Raw genomic sequence first — 15,098 nt, 5'->3', positions numbered from 1 at the left:
TCCAATAGACCTTTGAGCTGTGTATGAGTTGGCCCTTGGACTACATTTATTTCTGCAGACTTCATACCCCGATAGTCACACAAAAACCAAAAGATCTAGAGTACAGCTCTATATCTTATTCCCGGGAACGATACTCCCGATGCCCGTGGAAATTCGCCATCAGAGTGCGTGTGAACCAAACGAGTTTGATAGATTCTCTTTCAACTAATCTTGAAAGATGATGTTAGGGTATGCACTAACCTGACTACAAATTGTGCTATGGAAGGTGGTACTATCAGCCGGTTACTACTGTTGAGGACACTCCAGCAAGCATGACCAGCGAATATAGAAGCCTGATCTTTTTGGCTTCCACCCAATGGTCTTTCCGTGACATCAAGCATGCCTTCCTCCTTTTCGCGGAACTTTCATGTTCCTCTCTGCCTCCCCAGACCATGTGATGTTGCATATACAAGAGCTGCTTGTTAGTCGACAACCATGGCCTCCCAAGACGGGTTTACTTTATTTTCTTTGGTCGGCTTCTGCTATTTATGTGCCGCTTGCTTCTAAGTTTGTCTTTGCTGCCCTTAAGTCCTATCAACTGTGTACGTCGGACCATAATATCTCATAGGTATCATCTCCAAATAAAGGCCACCAACTTATCTTCAACATTCGAGGGTCACTCCAACCACAAACTAGCTATTAAAGACGGAAGATCTTCTAAATGCAGAGAGAAGGCCCTCAATACCGCACAGACATCCAGAAAGTACTTGAAATTCCATAGTCCAACTTAAAGATAATCCAACCGCTGACAAAACACTTATGTTCTACCTAGATGATGTACATCCATGGAGAAGTCCCAGATCCTCTACCAGAGACAACGGACTTTATCAAGACCATTGTGCACGAACAGATGATTGAAATTGTACACTGTCCCCCCTCTTACTATTCTACTCTCGTCCAACTATTTCTCTAACGAATGACCATGCAGATAAAACGAGCCGCAGATATCACCAGCCTTCGATCCTCCCAGCAAATCACTCCCCTAGATATCGTCTTCGTCATCAGACATAACAAGCAGAAAGAAACCCTTGTCCAGAAGCACGTCAAGTTTACTGAAATTCGCAAGACCATCAAGTGCGACAGAAAGGAGAAGCGGGTTTTGACGCAGGAAGAAAAGAAAGACAGTAACCGCACTGGCGCAGATCTCATACTTCCAGGCTATACTATTCCGTTTCTCAACGAGACAGTGATCAAGTGTGGTGACGACTCTGTGGACAATCTATCCGCGGCGAACGACGCCTATCAACAACGTCTCGCGGACGCAGATGAACGCACCCGAAACATGTCCGAAGCAGAGTATGCCAAGTGGACGGGTTTTCGGCGGGCATGGTTCACGAAGGGCCGGAAAGAGCGATTCGGCGAGTGGTTGGGCCTAGAGAGCATGACGGGGGTGTCGCTGCATGACGACGTTTTCGAGGTCCTGAGTTTGCTGGCGTTTGATGTCGTGGTGAACGTGACCAAGGAGGCGTTGAGGGTCAAGGAGGTTGAAGTTCGAGAGTGTCTTCGAGAAGAGACACTCCGTGCCTTCAACGATCCGTTTTCTTTAAGGTCGCAGGATCCTGTCCAGCCTGATCCGCTTCAAGTCAGACATGTTCGTGATGCATTCAATCGGTTGCGGGTGAATCCGCGCCAAGGGGTTGCGAATCTTCTGATCAGAGGACACAGAGCTCCGAATGTTCCAGATGCCTTGGTACGTATGATCTTCGAATTCTATATATAAATTATCGACATGAAGCTGAGACGACGTTATAGATATGAAGCTCTCCATGTTCATACCGGAGCATAGAGGGTTGGATGCTAAGCATGTTGGGGAGTCACAAAGAATGGCATCTTTATAGCATCATATTATTTCGCGAAGTTCTTCCTTATTATTTTCAGAGTTACGAGCCTCGCCGTCTTCCGCATGATCAAGGGTAATGTTTTCAAAAACCTACAAAAGCAAGCTGCCTAGAAGCTTCCAATAAATGAAATGAAGCCTCCCCCTTTAACAAGTTGTCAATACCAACGAAGAACATTAACTAAAAGTACACGATAACCGATTCATAACGATTGAAATCTATTTCCGATACCACATCCTCGTCACCTTCGTCCTCCTCATCTTCTTCTGCAACTGAAATATACCATATAGAAATGCCTCCGGCGTCGGCGGACACCCAGGAATATAAACATCCACCGGAACGATCCGATCAACACCCCTCACCACACTATAGCTGTAATGATAATATCCCCCACCATTGGCACAGCTACCCATACTGATAACCCACCTTGGATCCGGCATCTGGTCATAGCATTGCCGAAGAGCCGGCGCCATTTTGTTCGTCACGGTCCCGGCGACAATCATGACATCGGACTGGCGAGGAGAGGCGCGAAAAATGATCCCCAGTCGGTCCTGGTCGTAGCGAGGCATGGATACGTGCATCATCTCGATGGCACAGCAGGCGAGCCCGAAACTCAAGGGCCATAGGGACCCCTGTCGAGCCCAATTCACGACTTTGTCGAATGAGGTGCTATTGGATTGTCTGGTCAGCGTATTGGCTTTATGGTTGTCTGGAGGTTTTGTGTCCATACAGCACATATTCGGCAGCATTGGATGGCTTTGGATCCGTGCGAGCAACTGTTCGAGAGGATGGGAACTGCTTGGTTAGGGATTCACTAGCAACGAGGGCGTTTGTTGCTGAATGCTTTCGTCTGTAGGGTTGCGATTGCGGGATGGTGGGAGCGGAGACCATGACAGGCGAAAATAGAGGCGCAAGATGTCCTTAACGATTAATATTAGCAAGCTAACTATGGGAGATTCTGACTCGCAACATACTCTGTATAAGTCTGGGTGACGGTCGAGACATCATTGTGAATTTATTGCGTTCTGGGTGTAAGCCCAATAATCGGCACAAACTGGGTGGAAGTGTATCAACAGTAGGGCGAGCCCGGTGGTACAACAGGGACTTGGGTGCAATGGTTTGACTTCTTTTGGGAAGATTTTGGAGAGAAGACCAGGGGTCAAGTATACAATTGGGCCTTGCGCCACCGAGTGGGTTTTGTCCGACCAAGTGGGATTTCCCCGACTAGTCCTGTCAGCCAACAGTGTAGACTTTTAACACAATCAGTACATCCTGGCGTTTGAATTTCCACAGTTAGATTCTAATCGCACATCATAGACCAGATAAACCTAGTAGTTATATCATGGAGAAAAGTGCATTTAAAGCTGTGAATTCACAACCGCAGGGCTTGGAAGGCTTGGAAGGAGGGACCCACCAGCCGCTCTGGTCGGCCGCGGAGGCGAGGAAACCTGCAGTCTCTGACAAGCTTCTCATCATCACCCCACAATCATGTCCTCCAGTACTTCCACCAGGCAGTATCGCTGTTCACAGTGTGGGCGGGGGTACTTGAGGTCCAGTCATCTCCAGCGTCATCAAGCCACCCGTAAGACCTCTTTCAGAGCGTGTAAGCTTGAAGACTGAGGTGATCCATTTAGACTTCACGGCCGAACGGAAGGAGTGTCCATTTTGCCATCGTCAATTCATCAGAAGGTAAGCCAATGCTGCATCAGGATAGTTATTTTCTACTAATAGATTGTAGCGATGTTTTGCTTCGTCATTCTCGAGCCTGCAAACATAAGGATGTCCACGCAGTGCCGATGGGGCAAAAACGGGGTAGGAAACGAACATCCTGCGACCAGTGTTCCCAGACTCACACGGTGTGTGATGGGGAGTGTCCATGTGAGGCGTGTCTTGCTGCATCTGTGGATTGCTCCTACAATGCCTTAAAGCAACCAAATCCATCACCTTCTGTGCCCATAGAGCACCAATTTGCCGAGCCCGAGGTGTCCGTTCGGGAGGCTGGGCAAGAATCAACCAACCCTTCCCAGAAAATATCCATTCCCTTTCTTCTAAACTATACCAATCAGTCGTCGAAGTCATCTTATGATTTGCACTGTATTCTAGGAGGGGAATCGTCGGGCTTTACAGATGACAGTTTCCCGGCGTCTGCCGACTCATTCACAGACCTTTGGTCCTCTCTGTTTCGCGCTTTCATCAACCCATCTGCCATAGAGCCGAAGCTATACGATACGGCTCATTATTATGGATTAGATGACCTGAACGGGCTCGCTGACACAATCGAACGGCTTGAATCGCATCTCGAGCGTTGCAATACAGGAAGCCTGAACCCTCAGCAAGTTGACATCTCGGAGGCTAAATCATTCTTCTGCAACTCACGACTTGGGGAATACGTGCATAGTTTCTTCGACCACTCTTCACACACAAATTGTATCATCCACAGGGCTTCCTTCAACGTAAATAAAACCTCGACACATCTTCTTCTAGTGATCATTTTACTGGGTGCAGTTTGCATGTCGCCTGAGGATGCTGTGGCTGCCCAGAATTTCTCAGACCTGGTGCAGCGCTCTGTTCTTGAAGGTCCTGACTTTCAGCGGATGCTCTATATCAAGCACCCGCCACGGTCAAAGGACAACATCCAACTTGTCCAAGCGGCATTACTCGTGACTGTGTTGCAATCTGGTAAAGAAGAGTTTGAGGTTAACAGACGTATTCATACCCAGTGGTTTCCAGCGCTAATATCCGTTATACGATCACTGGGTTTGACGCAAGAAATGAATGGCATTGATCCTCGTAGACAGGAGGCTAGCCTGGACGATTACATATACCAGGAGATACTGGTGCGGTGGGTTGATTGACACAAATCGCATTCTTGGCATCACGGCTAACAATGTTCATAGAATGATGGCATGGGCATACCTCCTTGACTCCTACAATGTCATCTTCTATCGCTCGTCACCACAATTCAAAATGATCGAGGCCGGCTTCGGCCTTCCGCGAAACGACCCACTATTTGACGCCATGGACCCCGTGGAATGCGAAAATACAGCGGCTCAACCTCAACATTCACCATGTTCTCTCAGATCAATAGTCCAGCGACTGATGGATGAAACTCCCGTCCAACCAAAAGAGTTACTCAAGCATATTGACACCTCATTTGCACTCTCTCTAATACTTAGTGGTATGTAGCAGAAATCTCAGCTTTATGGAGGGTGTCAGCTAAAATATAGGCAGCTATACACTCCGTTTTGTTCGATATCCAAGCGCTTGCAGGCTGCATAGATACTCTCGCGGCATTGAAACCTATCCAGCGTGCATTAAACAGATGGAAGGAACTGTACGACTTGCTTCACTCCGAAACCCACGCCTCCAAACCATTAAAAGCCGGGTTCATGGAACACAGTCTTGAGTTTTGGTGGCTAGCAAATGAGTTCGTTCGGCGTCCTGAAGTGGCCTTGAATCAGGAACGGTTTGCTGCGGATTCTATCGCGAGCTTTCATGCTACGGTTCAGGACCTGAAGGGTGCCAATGCAAATATATGAGCTCATGTCACTTCGGTCGCCGACCGCTGGTGTTTTATCAGTCAGCAAGAGTTAAGAATTCCAACTACACCACCAAGGACTGTCTCTTAAATATGACGATTTCAATTTCCAGACCCTTAGAGAAGTTTTCTGTGCCTTTACCGAGTCCATGAGCCCCCACTCACCTATGGTTGCCCTAATTATGTACTTTCGTTCAACAACTCATTGTGTTTAGTTAACGACCATGGCCTGGATTCCTCCCTTGCGCCATTGCAATGCTACCTTGGAAAGCCTTTCAACTGACCGAAATCTCAAAGACACCAAGCAACCCTCCTCACGTGCTCTTCTGTTCATCGTCGCCAAACCTTCGGCACTCCAATGTTAATCTTACCTAGATTAAAAAGCCCTCCCTAGGGAAATGGCTAACAAGGTAAATCGACTATCCTCAGCTTTGAATGCAGTTCTGATTGATAGGCCGATATTCATAACTCCTGATAGTTGATGCGGTCTAGGCAACTGCGGTTTTTGATTACGCGGTTTCTATGCATATTTGCGATACTTACCGGCCCAATATTTATATTGGTGTAGTTAACTGAGAGCTCTGAAGGTAGTGACATAGGGCGTTCAGAGTCATTAATTTCTGCGTTGAGCATCAATTGCAGCGGATTCCGGCTCCGTGTCGGTGAGAAGCCTGGACGAGGGTTGGTGGTTAATAGTCCGATTGACATGAGCCTATTAGAGTATCCCTTGCTTCCCATTTGGTGAGAATCTCTCGCCTTAAATTAATCTACACCGATTCTTGAATTTCCTTCCTAAGCTTTTACAACATCAATAGACCGAGGTCTCTGTGCAGAAGTGTACCGGACGCGAAATACATGCACAACTCTCGTGATACACGAGCTCGACAAGGTCGCTATTGTCATATTTTCTGAAATCTTACCAGAAAGGCTATGTTCCCGGGAAGACTGATGATATGACCAGTTTCCTGATTATACTCGCTCGTGGATAATCCCCGCAGCCACGCCACCGAATGCTGGAAATTATTGTCCGGATAGTCCAAGATAATGGGCGGGGGTGTGGTTCTTTCTACGTGGCAGCCATAGAAATGGGTCTCAACTTATTGGCAGTATTTATCTCCAAGTTCTGAATAGCAGATAGTTCAAATTCTCAACCATCTCATGTTCTCATAACAATCGGCAGTTGAAGAATCGGCACCATCGTAACTGACATTACTCTACTCTTCCATGACCCTCTCCTTGCATTCGATGTTACCATGTCAAACCATCCACAGTCAAACCCCCCTGCTTGCGCAGGAGACATGAAGAACGAGCTTCCACCCCTTGAAAGACAAACAGCCCACTCGCCGCCGCCGCCACACAACGGCGGCATCGCCTGGCTGTCAGTCCTTGCTGGATTCCTGGCATTCGTGATTGCCTGGGGACCCGCCAGTGGATGTGGCAGCTTTCAGGACTACTATGAGACACAATTATTGACGCAAAGCTCACCCTCGAAGATCTCTTGGATTGGCACGACGAATGTATTTCTGCTTATTGGAACCGGCGTCTGTTCTGGGCCTCTCTTTGACCGTGGCTATGGAAGGTTTATGGTTTGCGGCGGCTGCGTTACCGTCATATTTGGAATGATGATGCTCTCCCTGTCGCAGAAGTATTACCAGGTCATGCTCAGTCATGGAATTTGCGTCGGCCTCGGCGCAGGAATCACATATATCCCCATGCTGGCATTAGTTAATTGCAACTTCGTCGGTGCAAAGCGGGCGATTGCGAACGGCGTGGTCGCCTCTGGAGGAAGTGCCGGTACGTCGCATTGCTTCCCTTTCTCTACCCCCAAATCAGCAATAAACCTGCATGACCACTCCATACTTATGACCTATCAGGCGGTGTCATCTTCCCCATCGTGTTCCTCCGACTACTCCCTCGTCTCGGATTCCCCTGGACCGTGCGTATCCTCGGCTTCCTCCAACTCGGCTGCTTCTTCACCATCCTCCCCATCATCTTCCTCGTCCCGTTCCCAGAATCCACCAAAACCCGCAGCCTCATCCACTGGGACGCCCTCCGCCAACCCGCCTTCTCCTGCTTCGCACTCTTCACCTTCCTCGTGCACATCGCCTACTTCGTCCCCATGGTCTTCGTCCCCGTCTACGCCATCCAGCAGCTCAACCTGTCCCGCGAAACAGGCATGTACCTCCTCGCAGGGCTGAACGGCGGCTCCGGCCTCGGCCGCATCGGGAGCTCGCTGGTCGTGCACAAAGTCGGACCCACCAACATGCTCCTCCTCGCGGCGTCGGTGTGCGGCATCACACAGCTAGCGTGGATATCCGTCGCGAATCTAGCCGGGCTGGCGGTCTTCAGCGTCATGTTCGGGATCTTCTCGGGGATCATCATCGCCACGCTTCCGCTTGTGGTGGTCCATCCGTTGATATCCCCGCGTTGTGGCGTGATCGGGACAAGAATGGGCATGGTGTGGTTTGTAGGCGGCGTGGGGATTCTGATCGGGTCGCCGATTGGGGGAAGTTTGACGTCGGAGACGGCGGTGAATCACTTCCTGGGGTTGCAGGTTTTCTCGGGCGTCGTTATGTTGGCGAGTTTGGTCTTTTTGTCGGTTACGGTGGCGATTTTTCAGAGGCATAGGGAGTCGGTAGGGTAGAGGTTTAGCTTCGGGGGTGGGCTTTCTGTAAGGATTTGTGCATTCTTGTTTATAAAGATTTTGGTTTAGATTTTGGTACTTCATGGCTACTAAGAGGATTATTATTGCAATCAAGTGACATATGCAGTCTGTCAGCAGTAATAAGAGCGAGGGGAAATATGATGTCCCGCGACCTCTCCGCGAGTTGTCTGCATCGATGGACAGTTGACACCATTCTGTAGAATAAATTTCAATTTAATATGCCCCGTTCCTTGACTAAGAATACATTTTTGCGCAGTCAAAACATTCAAATCAGATCCATCCAACACCATTCATGATCATTACATTCGTCAGTGCTCTCATTAAGTCTAGTTACGAGTTAACCTCCACTCGATATCACCCTCGGCAGATTTCGCGGTGACAACATAAGAGTCATTCGGATACTTCTGGGGATCACAGACAACCTTGAGGCTCGTGATATCGACGTCAACTCTATCCAAAAGGAACGGCCATGACGGGATGACGTCGGTCATCTTGGACTTGATCATATCGAAGGCGGTGCTGAAGACGAAGCACAGCCCGAGCCCGCCAAAGTCTTGTCCAAATATCGACCAATCAACTAGTCTCTGGGCTTTTGTGCGGGGAAAGGGCTGGTAGACGGGGGCGCAGGCTTCAACGCTGTAGACGTATACCGAGCCGCCTTGGCCCTTGGGGAGGGTGCACGGTTCGTAGACTACCAGTAGGGCGTTGTCATCGGATATGGCTAGCTGCGGGGTGTCGCAGCTGGCTGCTGGGAGGTTAATCGGGTCCCAGCGTGGGATGTTTGTGAGGTGGTAGTCGTTTTGGCGAGAATAGGTGCTGTAGTTGTAGTTGTTGTCTGGGTTGAGGGTGGCTTGTGGGAGAGCGTGGGCCGGGAGTGTTGAAAGTTGAGGTTTGGAGGAGCGACTTTGAGGCTTTGCAGTGTAGGGCTGGAATTGTTTCGATGGGAGAAACCGATGAATATTCACGGATTCCACGCTTCCAATGTGAGCGGGTTGGTAGAAAGATATATACCCCATGCAATAGCAATCTACATGTCCGGTTTGGAGACATGCGGTGAAATATCGTCGCTCCTCGCTTCTCCTGTCCACTACGCTGCCAGGTTCTTCGGGTAATGGGAAAAGTCGCAAGCCGGCCAGTACTAATCTCGTCGTACTTGATCGACTGAGAGACCTCGCTAGTTCGATCGAATCTAGGTAGGTATTTCCAATGTACTTTCGCCAATAGATCATATCAGCCTTTTCTGAGGCGTGTGATGGTAGGCCGAGATAGCGGACTCGACTTGGTTGCTTGTCAATGACTAGTCGGAGCAGTTTATCGTCGTCTTCGAATTCCAGCGACTCGATGATTCCATGTGTATTGTCGTTGATCACATACTCGACCGGGGATGTCTCCTCTGTTTGTCGTCCGCTCAAGGCGCTAAACATCTGGATCCTTTTACCAAATCCTATAGCCAAAATACGTCCCTCTGAAGAGAGAGCGAGATGTGGCTGCATATTAGGCTGATGTTTTGCCATCCACCGATCGTGGCATCCATCAGACAAGGCGCGACAAACCGATGTCCAGAGAGGGTAGAGCGAGGAGGCGAGTGGAAACTGGAGTAGTTGCTGCTTGATATCGTTCTCGTCCACGTATGTCCGCGATCCTTTCAATCCGGCGGATGTCCGACCAGGGTATGCCTGTCTCGTAGTCGCAGGCGCTATATAGTCAAGCGTTCGTTGTCGACAGCTCACTGTCCTCTCCACGTGATTCCGGAACCCTAAGAGATTGATCTGCGCGATCTGGTCGAGATAGATGCTCCATTCATCCTCGTCCAGCTCGCGAATCGTTGGTGGTAGAGCGACAGGTATTTGCTGCACCGTCTTGTGCGTCATAAGAGAGCTAGACGCGGCGTTTCTCCATGATTTACATGTCAAGCGTGCAGCAAGGTACGTCTCCACGTCCATGTGCAGAAGGATAGCCTGGATGATCTCCACCGGCAGCATCGTCGCCATGGATGGCTGATAAAGTGAAGTCATGATATGGTTGCAAGAATACCATGCGAGGAGAGCAAGGGGGAAAAGAAAACATGCGTTTTATTTGCCTCGACAGGGAAAGGGGCTCCCTTTTCAAGAGACACCGATCATGCGGTGGTCCTTTGCGGCGCTCTTGGGCCTCGGCAAGCAACGAACCACAGAAAGAGCGGTCGGTGTTAGCGTTGCACGAAAATCGAACAGGTGCATCCGTAATTTCCGTTCCCTGCTGGCGTTGCAAAGCCGATAGATCGGGCGCCAAGCCACGCTGCAAATGCGTTATGTTGGCGCCTCCGTTGGATTCGTGGACCAAATCGGTGATCGACACCACCGCCGGCTCTCGATTCAATAAGTTGCATGTCATGTGTGGATACCCAACCCCTCTTTCCGTGTGCCTTTCTCTGTATCTTGGGTCAGTTGATCCGGTGGTTCCATTCTGGCCTTGACTTATTCCAAACTCTGTTCTAGCTACCACGGTCTCCGAGCGCCGATATGACACCTTGACCCCAGGACTCGAGTCAAGCAGTAAGTAAAAAGACAGCATCAAAATGAAAACAAAAGAAATAAAGTGCTGACGGATTCGTTGGTGGGTTATCCGCACTGCTAGCGCTCCACTGCGTCGCACAAATCAGTCCTGTCAGAAAGGATTCATAACGTGGCACAATATACGACTATACGAGCCCTCGTCGGTTTTATGCAGGCGATATCATCATACAGCCAGGTAGCCCTCAACCCCTTGTTAGACCTCCCCAATTGGCCCGTCATCAAACCCACATACAGAAGATCGTATCTGCCAAGTACAGGCTAATAATAGGAATGAGGGGATCACCAACTCCCGCCCATTTCCCTTGTTGATCCTACGTCATCTTTCAAAGTCTTCACAGTATGCACAATCTCAGTGGTACAATCATATAGATAAGATCGTCTTAGCTATGCCTTGGGCCATTCGGATTTCTTCGCTTGTCTTCAGGATGAAACTTACCCGTTCACTTTACTATAATTAGGAACAGAAATACTTCCGCCTTGAAGCCGCGTACAACAGGAATCTGACTGTTTGTCGATCTCGGTTTCTTTCGCCTGGGGTATTGATTCGGGCTGAGACTGTCTTGCTTCAACGGGGCTTCGAAAGCTTACTTGCGTCTATTACTGGCTGGAGATGCTTCTACAAGCACAATTGGTTATGCTTCATGTATTGATCAGTGCTATGCGAATAATACATATCAAGACGCAGTCTATCTATACGTCTTTACATGCGATCGGTGCGACCTTGTTTGATGAGAAACAGAGTAGATAAAAGAGAGAGGGGCATGAGAAAGATGTAAGGTACTAATCCCCAAATACGGGAAAGATCACCATATCAGGCTATGCCAGGTGCCTTGGATATTTTTCCAAGTTAAGCATTCATTCTCGATCTCTCTTTTCGCATTGACGTTATTACTCCGGAGTAGAAAATGCACCGATCAAGGCCCATTTATTATTTCATCATGGCATGCATTCAGCTCAATTTCTGCATCCTGAAGTTCTTCGTAGGCCTTAAGTTGCTTTTGGGCCCATATTTGTACGGACCGCAGTAAATTCCCTTGAACGTTTGGTCGATTGCCTCTGGGACCTGTCCCACAGTAATTTGAAAATATCTGTCTCTCACCCCGATATATGGGAAAGCTTTTAGTATGTGCACACCCACATAATGGTGATTCTTCCTAGACTTTCGTTAGCACAATGATTCGCAATCTCAAATTTACTCAAGGTACATTACCAGGTAATCCCCTCGCACCGAGGCCCTGGTATTCCATAGACATTTTTTCTCGCCATCGAATCTGGCTTTCTCATTTGTGGCGATTAGCTGTCCAATTGTATTGAGTAAACCCCTCCAATTGTATGTGGTCCGGTATATCTATCGAGACGATGTTCCTTAACGCCTTGAGCCTCAAGCACCTTTCCCACTGGCTCCAGGGCACTTTAGATAATGCAGCTGTTCGGTCCTCGTGGAGGAAATGGCAGTGAATAGGATATAGATAGAAATTTGAAATGACGTGGAGGTTTTCTCTCTAAGGCGACGTCGCTGGTTGCAATAGTGCTTCCGTCAATATCTATGAGTCTGTAGTATGGTGCGTCGACTTTCGCCGATAAATACACTTGAGCAATCGCATGAAGACTGCAGGCGTTGAAGGGCTAAATGATCTGAGGAATAATACGTTTCGCCGTTCTTATGGTTTCTGTGTCTTGACAATCAATCTGATGAGCATCTGGCCAAGCTTGCTGTATATCAGGCTCGGATGCTTGTTTGCATTCATGTTAACATGGAGTCTTCCAAATGTACGGTGCACCCCAGGTAGTAAAATTAAAGAAACAGAAAAGAGTGAGTCTGTCCGAAAGGGTAGAATATCAACAGCCTTTTTCCAATTCACTTCTCGGGTGGTATGCTCTCACTATTTTAAATTCACAGTGCCTTATACCATGGAAAGAATTCACCCAAGGGGATCGAAACATTTCCATCTGCCAGGAATGAATAGGAATATAAAATCCTATACTCCGTACTCCGTACCCAATCCTAGGCTTCTCTTGGCACGATAAAAATAGCCACTGTCCGGAAGTGCATTAGTAAGCAGTCGCTCCTGGAAAAGCATCGTCTGGTCCTGTCCAGATTCCCCTGGAGGTGATGTGACATGTCAGACAGTGTCCCTGTGTCCCGCATTTGGTTTCAACCGGAACCCAATCAGACTACAAGTCTCCAGGTGCCATGAATGCCATCAATTGACAGAGGAATGAATCTCTGCAAGCGGCCACGGTGGGCCCCTGTGCACGTGATGCGGAGGCGGCGCTGCCCCTTTGCGGCCAACACGAAGAGTGAGGGCGAGAGAAAGTCTTTCGCTGTCCTCTCTCCTGCCTTGATTCCTTCGTCCTTGTTTTTCTGCTTTCTTATCGACTTTCCCTCCTTCTGCTCTTATACCATCTAATCAATCCATCTAAATTTTGATACTTATCCATCCGTGGGATCCGTGTGTGCCCTCTTCCAATTGCTCGCGTGGCTTGATGCTCCAACCTCTCTCGCCGATCCTCAAACGTTAAAACGCTTTTCTCGATTGTCCTTCCTTTCGTCGACTTTCCTTTCGTCTCCTTCATGGGCCATCGCCCGTGATTGACTCTCCTTCATACTTGACATTCTCTATTCTTTGCTGATCGGCCGACCGTCGCGGCTCACGATGAAAGTCCAACACCTCTCGCCATTTGTCCTTTTCCTCCTCCCCGCGCTATCGACAGCCTTTGCGGACCTTACTCCGGATAGCATTGTCCCTCATCGCCGCGCAGCTCTGGACAGCGACTCCATACCCCCTGATTTTGATGACTATGCTCCGGTCCGCGCGAACCCCAAGGTCGCATCAAAAGGAACGCAGGATGCCCCGGTTGATGGCAGAGACGGTCGACCTCACGCTGGCCCGTGGGTAGAAACCAATGCGGAGCGCGATCGTAAGAAAGCAGGCTCCGTCGTGCCTTCGGATGCCCCATCCGATCCCAAAATCGCTCAACATTTGGGCCCGGATGGAAATCCAATCCCATACTCGAATGACGGAGTGATGGACGATCCGAATCGGACGGGTCCGAAAGAAGGGACTCGGGGCACAGAGGGCGGAGTGTCGGGGAAATTGAAGGATTCATACTCCTCGGAGAAGACCCCTGATGCTCCTAAGGAAGCCCCTCCTTTGCCGCATAGTGAGAAGCCTAAGACTCCTTCTCAGGACAGCACAGATGAGTACTCCAAGGGTACTGGAGACTCTACCTTGGGAAAGCTGGAGGTACGTCGTCATGCTTTGAATTTCCCCCGGGATTCAACTGATGGAAATCGCTAACTCTCATCTCCAGAAACCTGCCGACCTGCCCGAAAAACCGCATGACATCCCTCACCCCAAGTCCCCGGCCCCCGTCAGCGAAGATCCCCTTGGTTTCGAGGCACCCAGCAGCTCTGCCGGTGCCACCCCCGGCGCAGCAGGGTCGGGAGAGCCAGAGAGCGACCCATTACACTCCCTTCTTTTCTCTTTTACCATGATCATCGTCTCCGAGATTGGCGATAAGACATTCCTGGTCGCAGCCCTGATGGCCATGCGTCATCCGCGCCTGCTCGTCTTCTCCGCTGCGTTCGCCGCATTGATCGGCATGACCGTGCTTTCCGCTATCCTGGGACATGCCGTACCGACACTCATTCCCAAGTCCTTCACCAAGATTATGGCCGCCGTCCTCTTCTTCGTATTTGGGTTGAAGATGCTGAAGGAGGGTCGCGAGATGTCGCCCGACGAGGGTGTTGGCGAAGAAATGAAGGAGGTTGAAATGGAACTGGAAGAAAAGGAACACCAGCAAATGCGTATGAATCGCCGCCGGTCTTCCGTCACCCCTCACTCTCTTGAAGCCGGTCGCGCTGGAGGACGTCGCAAGTCTCGGTCGTCTGCCCAACGTCTTCCTTCTCCTCCCGAGAGCCTTTCGTCTTCTTCCTCCCGGGAGTCGTCGCCCGCGCCCGGTCGCCGGCTCAACGACGTCTTGGTTGGTGTGAACAATCTTTTCTCGCTTCTTCTCAGCCCTGCCTGGGTTCAGACTTTTGCCATGACTTTCCTCGGAGAATGGGGCGACCGCAGTCAGATCGCCACGATCGCCATGGCTGCCGGTCAGGATTATTGGTGGGTCACCGTCGGTGCGATCACCGGCCATGGCATCTGCACCGCTGCGGCGGTCATTGGCGGAAGTGCCATCGCTGGCAGAGTCAGCATGCGCGTTGGTAAGCTTATTCTCCCCTGGCTATTTTCGGGTCTGTCTACTAACAATGTGAACAGTAACGCTTGGCGGCGCCGCGGCCTTCTTGGTCTTTGGAGCCATCTATCTGATCGAGGCCCTCTATTAGCCTCTCTTCCAACTCTTCTATAGCCTGTTTTAATAATCTTGGGTGATTTTCCTGTAAAATATAGAATTGGGAAGCCAATAGAGCCAGATGTATACATTATTGGAGGCTCTTTCCTGACTAT

The 15,098-nt window shown here is 49.6% G+C and overlaps 6 protein-coding genes across 6 annotated transcripts; 4 read left to right on the top strand and 2 right to left on the bottom strand.

Moving 5' to 3' along the window:
• Window positions 1–700: 700 nt before the first annotated feature.
• Window positions 701–1,759, top strand: P170DRAFT_349607 (transcription initiation factor TFIID subunit 13 family protein; the record flags this gene model as incomplete). Its single annotated transcript, XM_024843750.1, has 3 exons — window positions 701–742; window positions 812–901; window positions 968–1,759. The coding sequence occupies 3 exons, from the start codon at window positions 701–703 to the stop codon at window positions 1,757–1,759; spliced, it is 924 nt and encodes a 307-aa protein (XP_024707757.1).
• A 336-nt stretch (window positions 1,760–2,095) lies between these two features.
• P170DRAFT_453832 (NuoB/complex I 20 kDa subunit family protein) lies at window positions 2,096–2,985 on the bottom strand (the record flags this gene model as incomplete). Its single annotated transcript, XM_024851393.1, has 3 exons — window positions 2,852–2,985; window positions 2,608–2,797; window positions 2,096–2,546 (listed from the first exon to the last, which is right to left on the bottom strand). Exons 1-3 carry the CDS (start codon window positions 2,883–2,885, stop codon window positions 2,096–2,098), a joined length of 675 nt encoding a protein of 224 aa, XP_024707756.1. The 5' UTR covers window positions 2,886–2,985.
• A 544-nt stretch (window positions 2,986–3,529) lies between these two features.
• Window positions 3,530–5,416, top strand: P170DRAFT_402660 (Zn(II)2Cys6 transcription factor; the record flags this gene model as incomplete). The annotated part of the gene is made up of 4 exons (XM_024846434.1): window positions 3,530–3,566; window positions 3,616–4,719; window positions 4,775–5,055; window positions 5,109–5,416. Exons 2-4 carry the CDS (start codon window positions 3,674–3,676, stop codon window positions 5,414–5,416), a joined length of 1,635 nt encoding a protein of 544 aa, XP_024707755.1. The 5' UTR covers window positions 3,530–3,566; window positions 3,616–3,673.
• Window positions 5,417–6,713: 1,297 nt separating this feature from the next.
• Window positions 6,714–8,141, top strand: P170DRAFT_453831 (MFS general substrate transporter; the record flags this gene model as incomplete). Its single annotated transcript, XM_024851392.1, has 2 exons — window positions 6,714–7,209; window positions 7,290–8,141. 2 exons carry the CDS (start codon window positions 6,714–6,716, stop codon window positions 8,057–8,059), a joined length of 1,266 nt encoding a protein of 421 aa, XP_024707754.1. The 3' UTR covers window positions 8,060–8,141.
• Window positions 8,142–8,271: 130 nt separating this feature from the next.
• On the bottom strand, window positions 8,272–10,384 carry P170DRAFT_434218 (F-box protein). Its single transcript, XM_024848667.1, has one exon. It carries the CDS (start codon window positions 10,093–10,095, stop codon window positions 8,407–8,409), a length of 1,689 nt encoding a protein of 562 aa, XP_024707753.1. The 5' UTR covers window positions 10,096–10,384; the 3' UTR covers window positions 8,272–8,406.
• A 2,785-nt stretch (window positions 10,385–13,169) lies between these two features.
• Window positions 13,170–15,094, top strand: P170DRAFT_104763 (UPF0016 domain protein). The gene is made up of 3 exons (XM_024842287.1): window positions 13,170–13,883; window positions 13,951–14,854; window positions 14,910–15,094. The coding sequence occupies exons 1-3, from the start codon at window positions 13,293–13,295 to the stop codon at window positions 14,975–14,977; spliced, it is 1,563 nt and encodes a 520-aa protein (XP_024707752.1). The 5' UTR covers window positions 13,170–13,292; the 3' UTR covers window positions 14,978–15,094.
• Window positions 15,095–15,098: the final 4 nt, after the last annotated feature.

This window comes from Aspergillus steynii, assembly GCF_002849105.1.
Source record: "Aspergillus steynii IBT 23096 chromosome Unknown P170scaffold_2, whole genome shotgun sequence".
In the NCBI taxonomy this organism is placed as follows: Eukaryota; Fungi; Ascomycota; class Eurotiomycetes; order Eurotiales; family Aspergillaceae; genus Aspergillus; species Aspergillus steynii.
Note: the sequence above shows the minus strand (reverse complement) of the source record. Positions and strands in the feature narration are given on the sequence as shown.

Coding starts and splice junctions, on each gene's coding strand:
- P170DRAFT_104763 (XM_024842287.1), top strand. CDS start 13,293: ATGAAAGTCCAACACCTCTCGCCATTTGTCCTTTTCCTCCTCCCCGCG. Junction 13,884..13,950: donor CTACCTTGGGAAAGCTGGAG/GTACGTCGTCAT, acceptor TCTCATCTCCAG/AAACCTGCCGACCTGCCCGA. Junction 14,855..14,909: donor CAGAGTCAGCATGCGCGTTG/GTAAGCTTATTC, acceptor CAATGTGAACAG/TAACGCTTGGCGGCGCCGCG.
- P170DRAFT_434218 (XM_024848667.1), bottom strand. CDS start 10,095: ATGACTTCACTTTATCAGCCATCCATGGCGACGATGCTGCCGGTGGAG.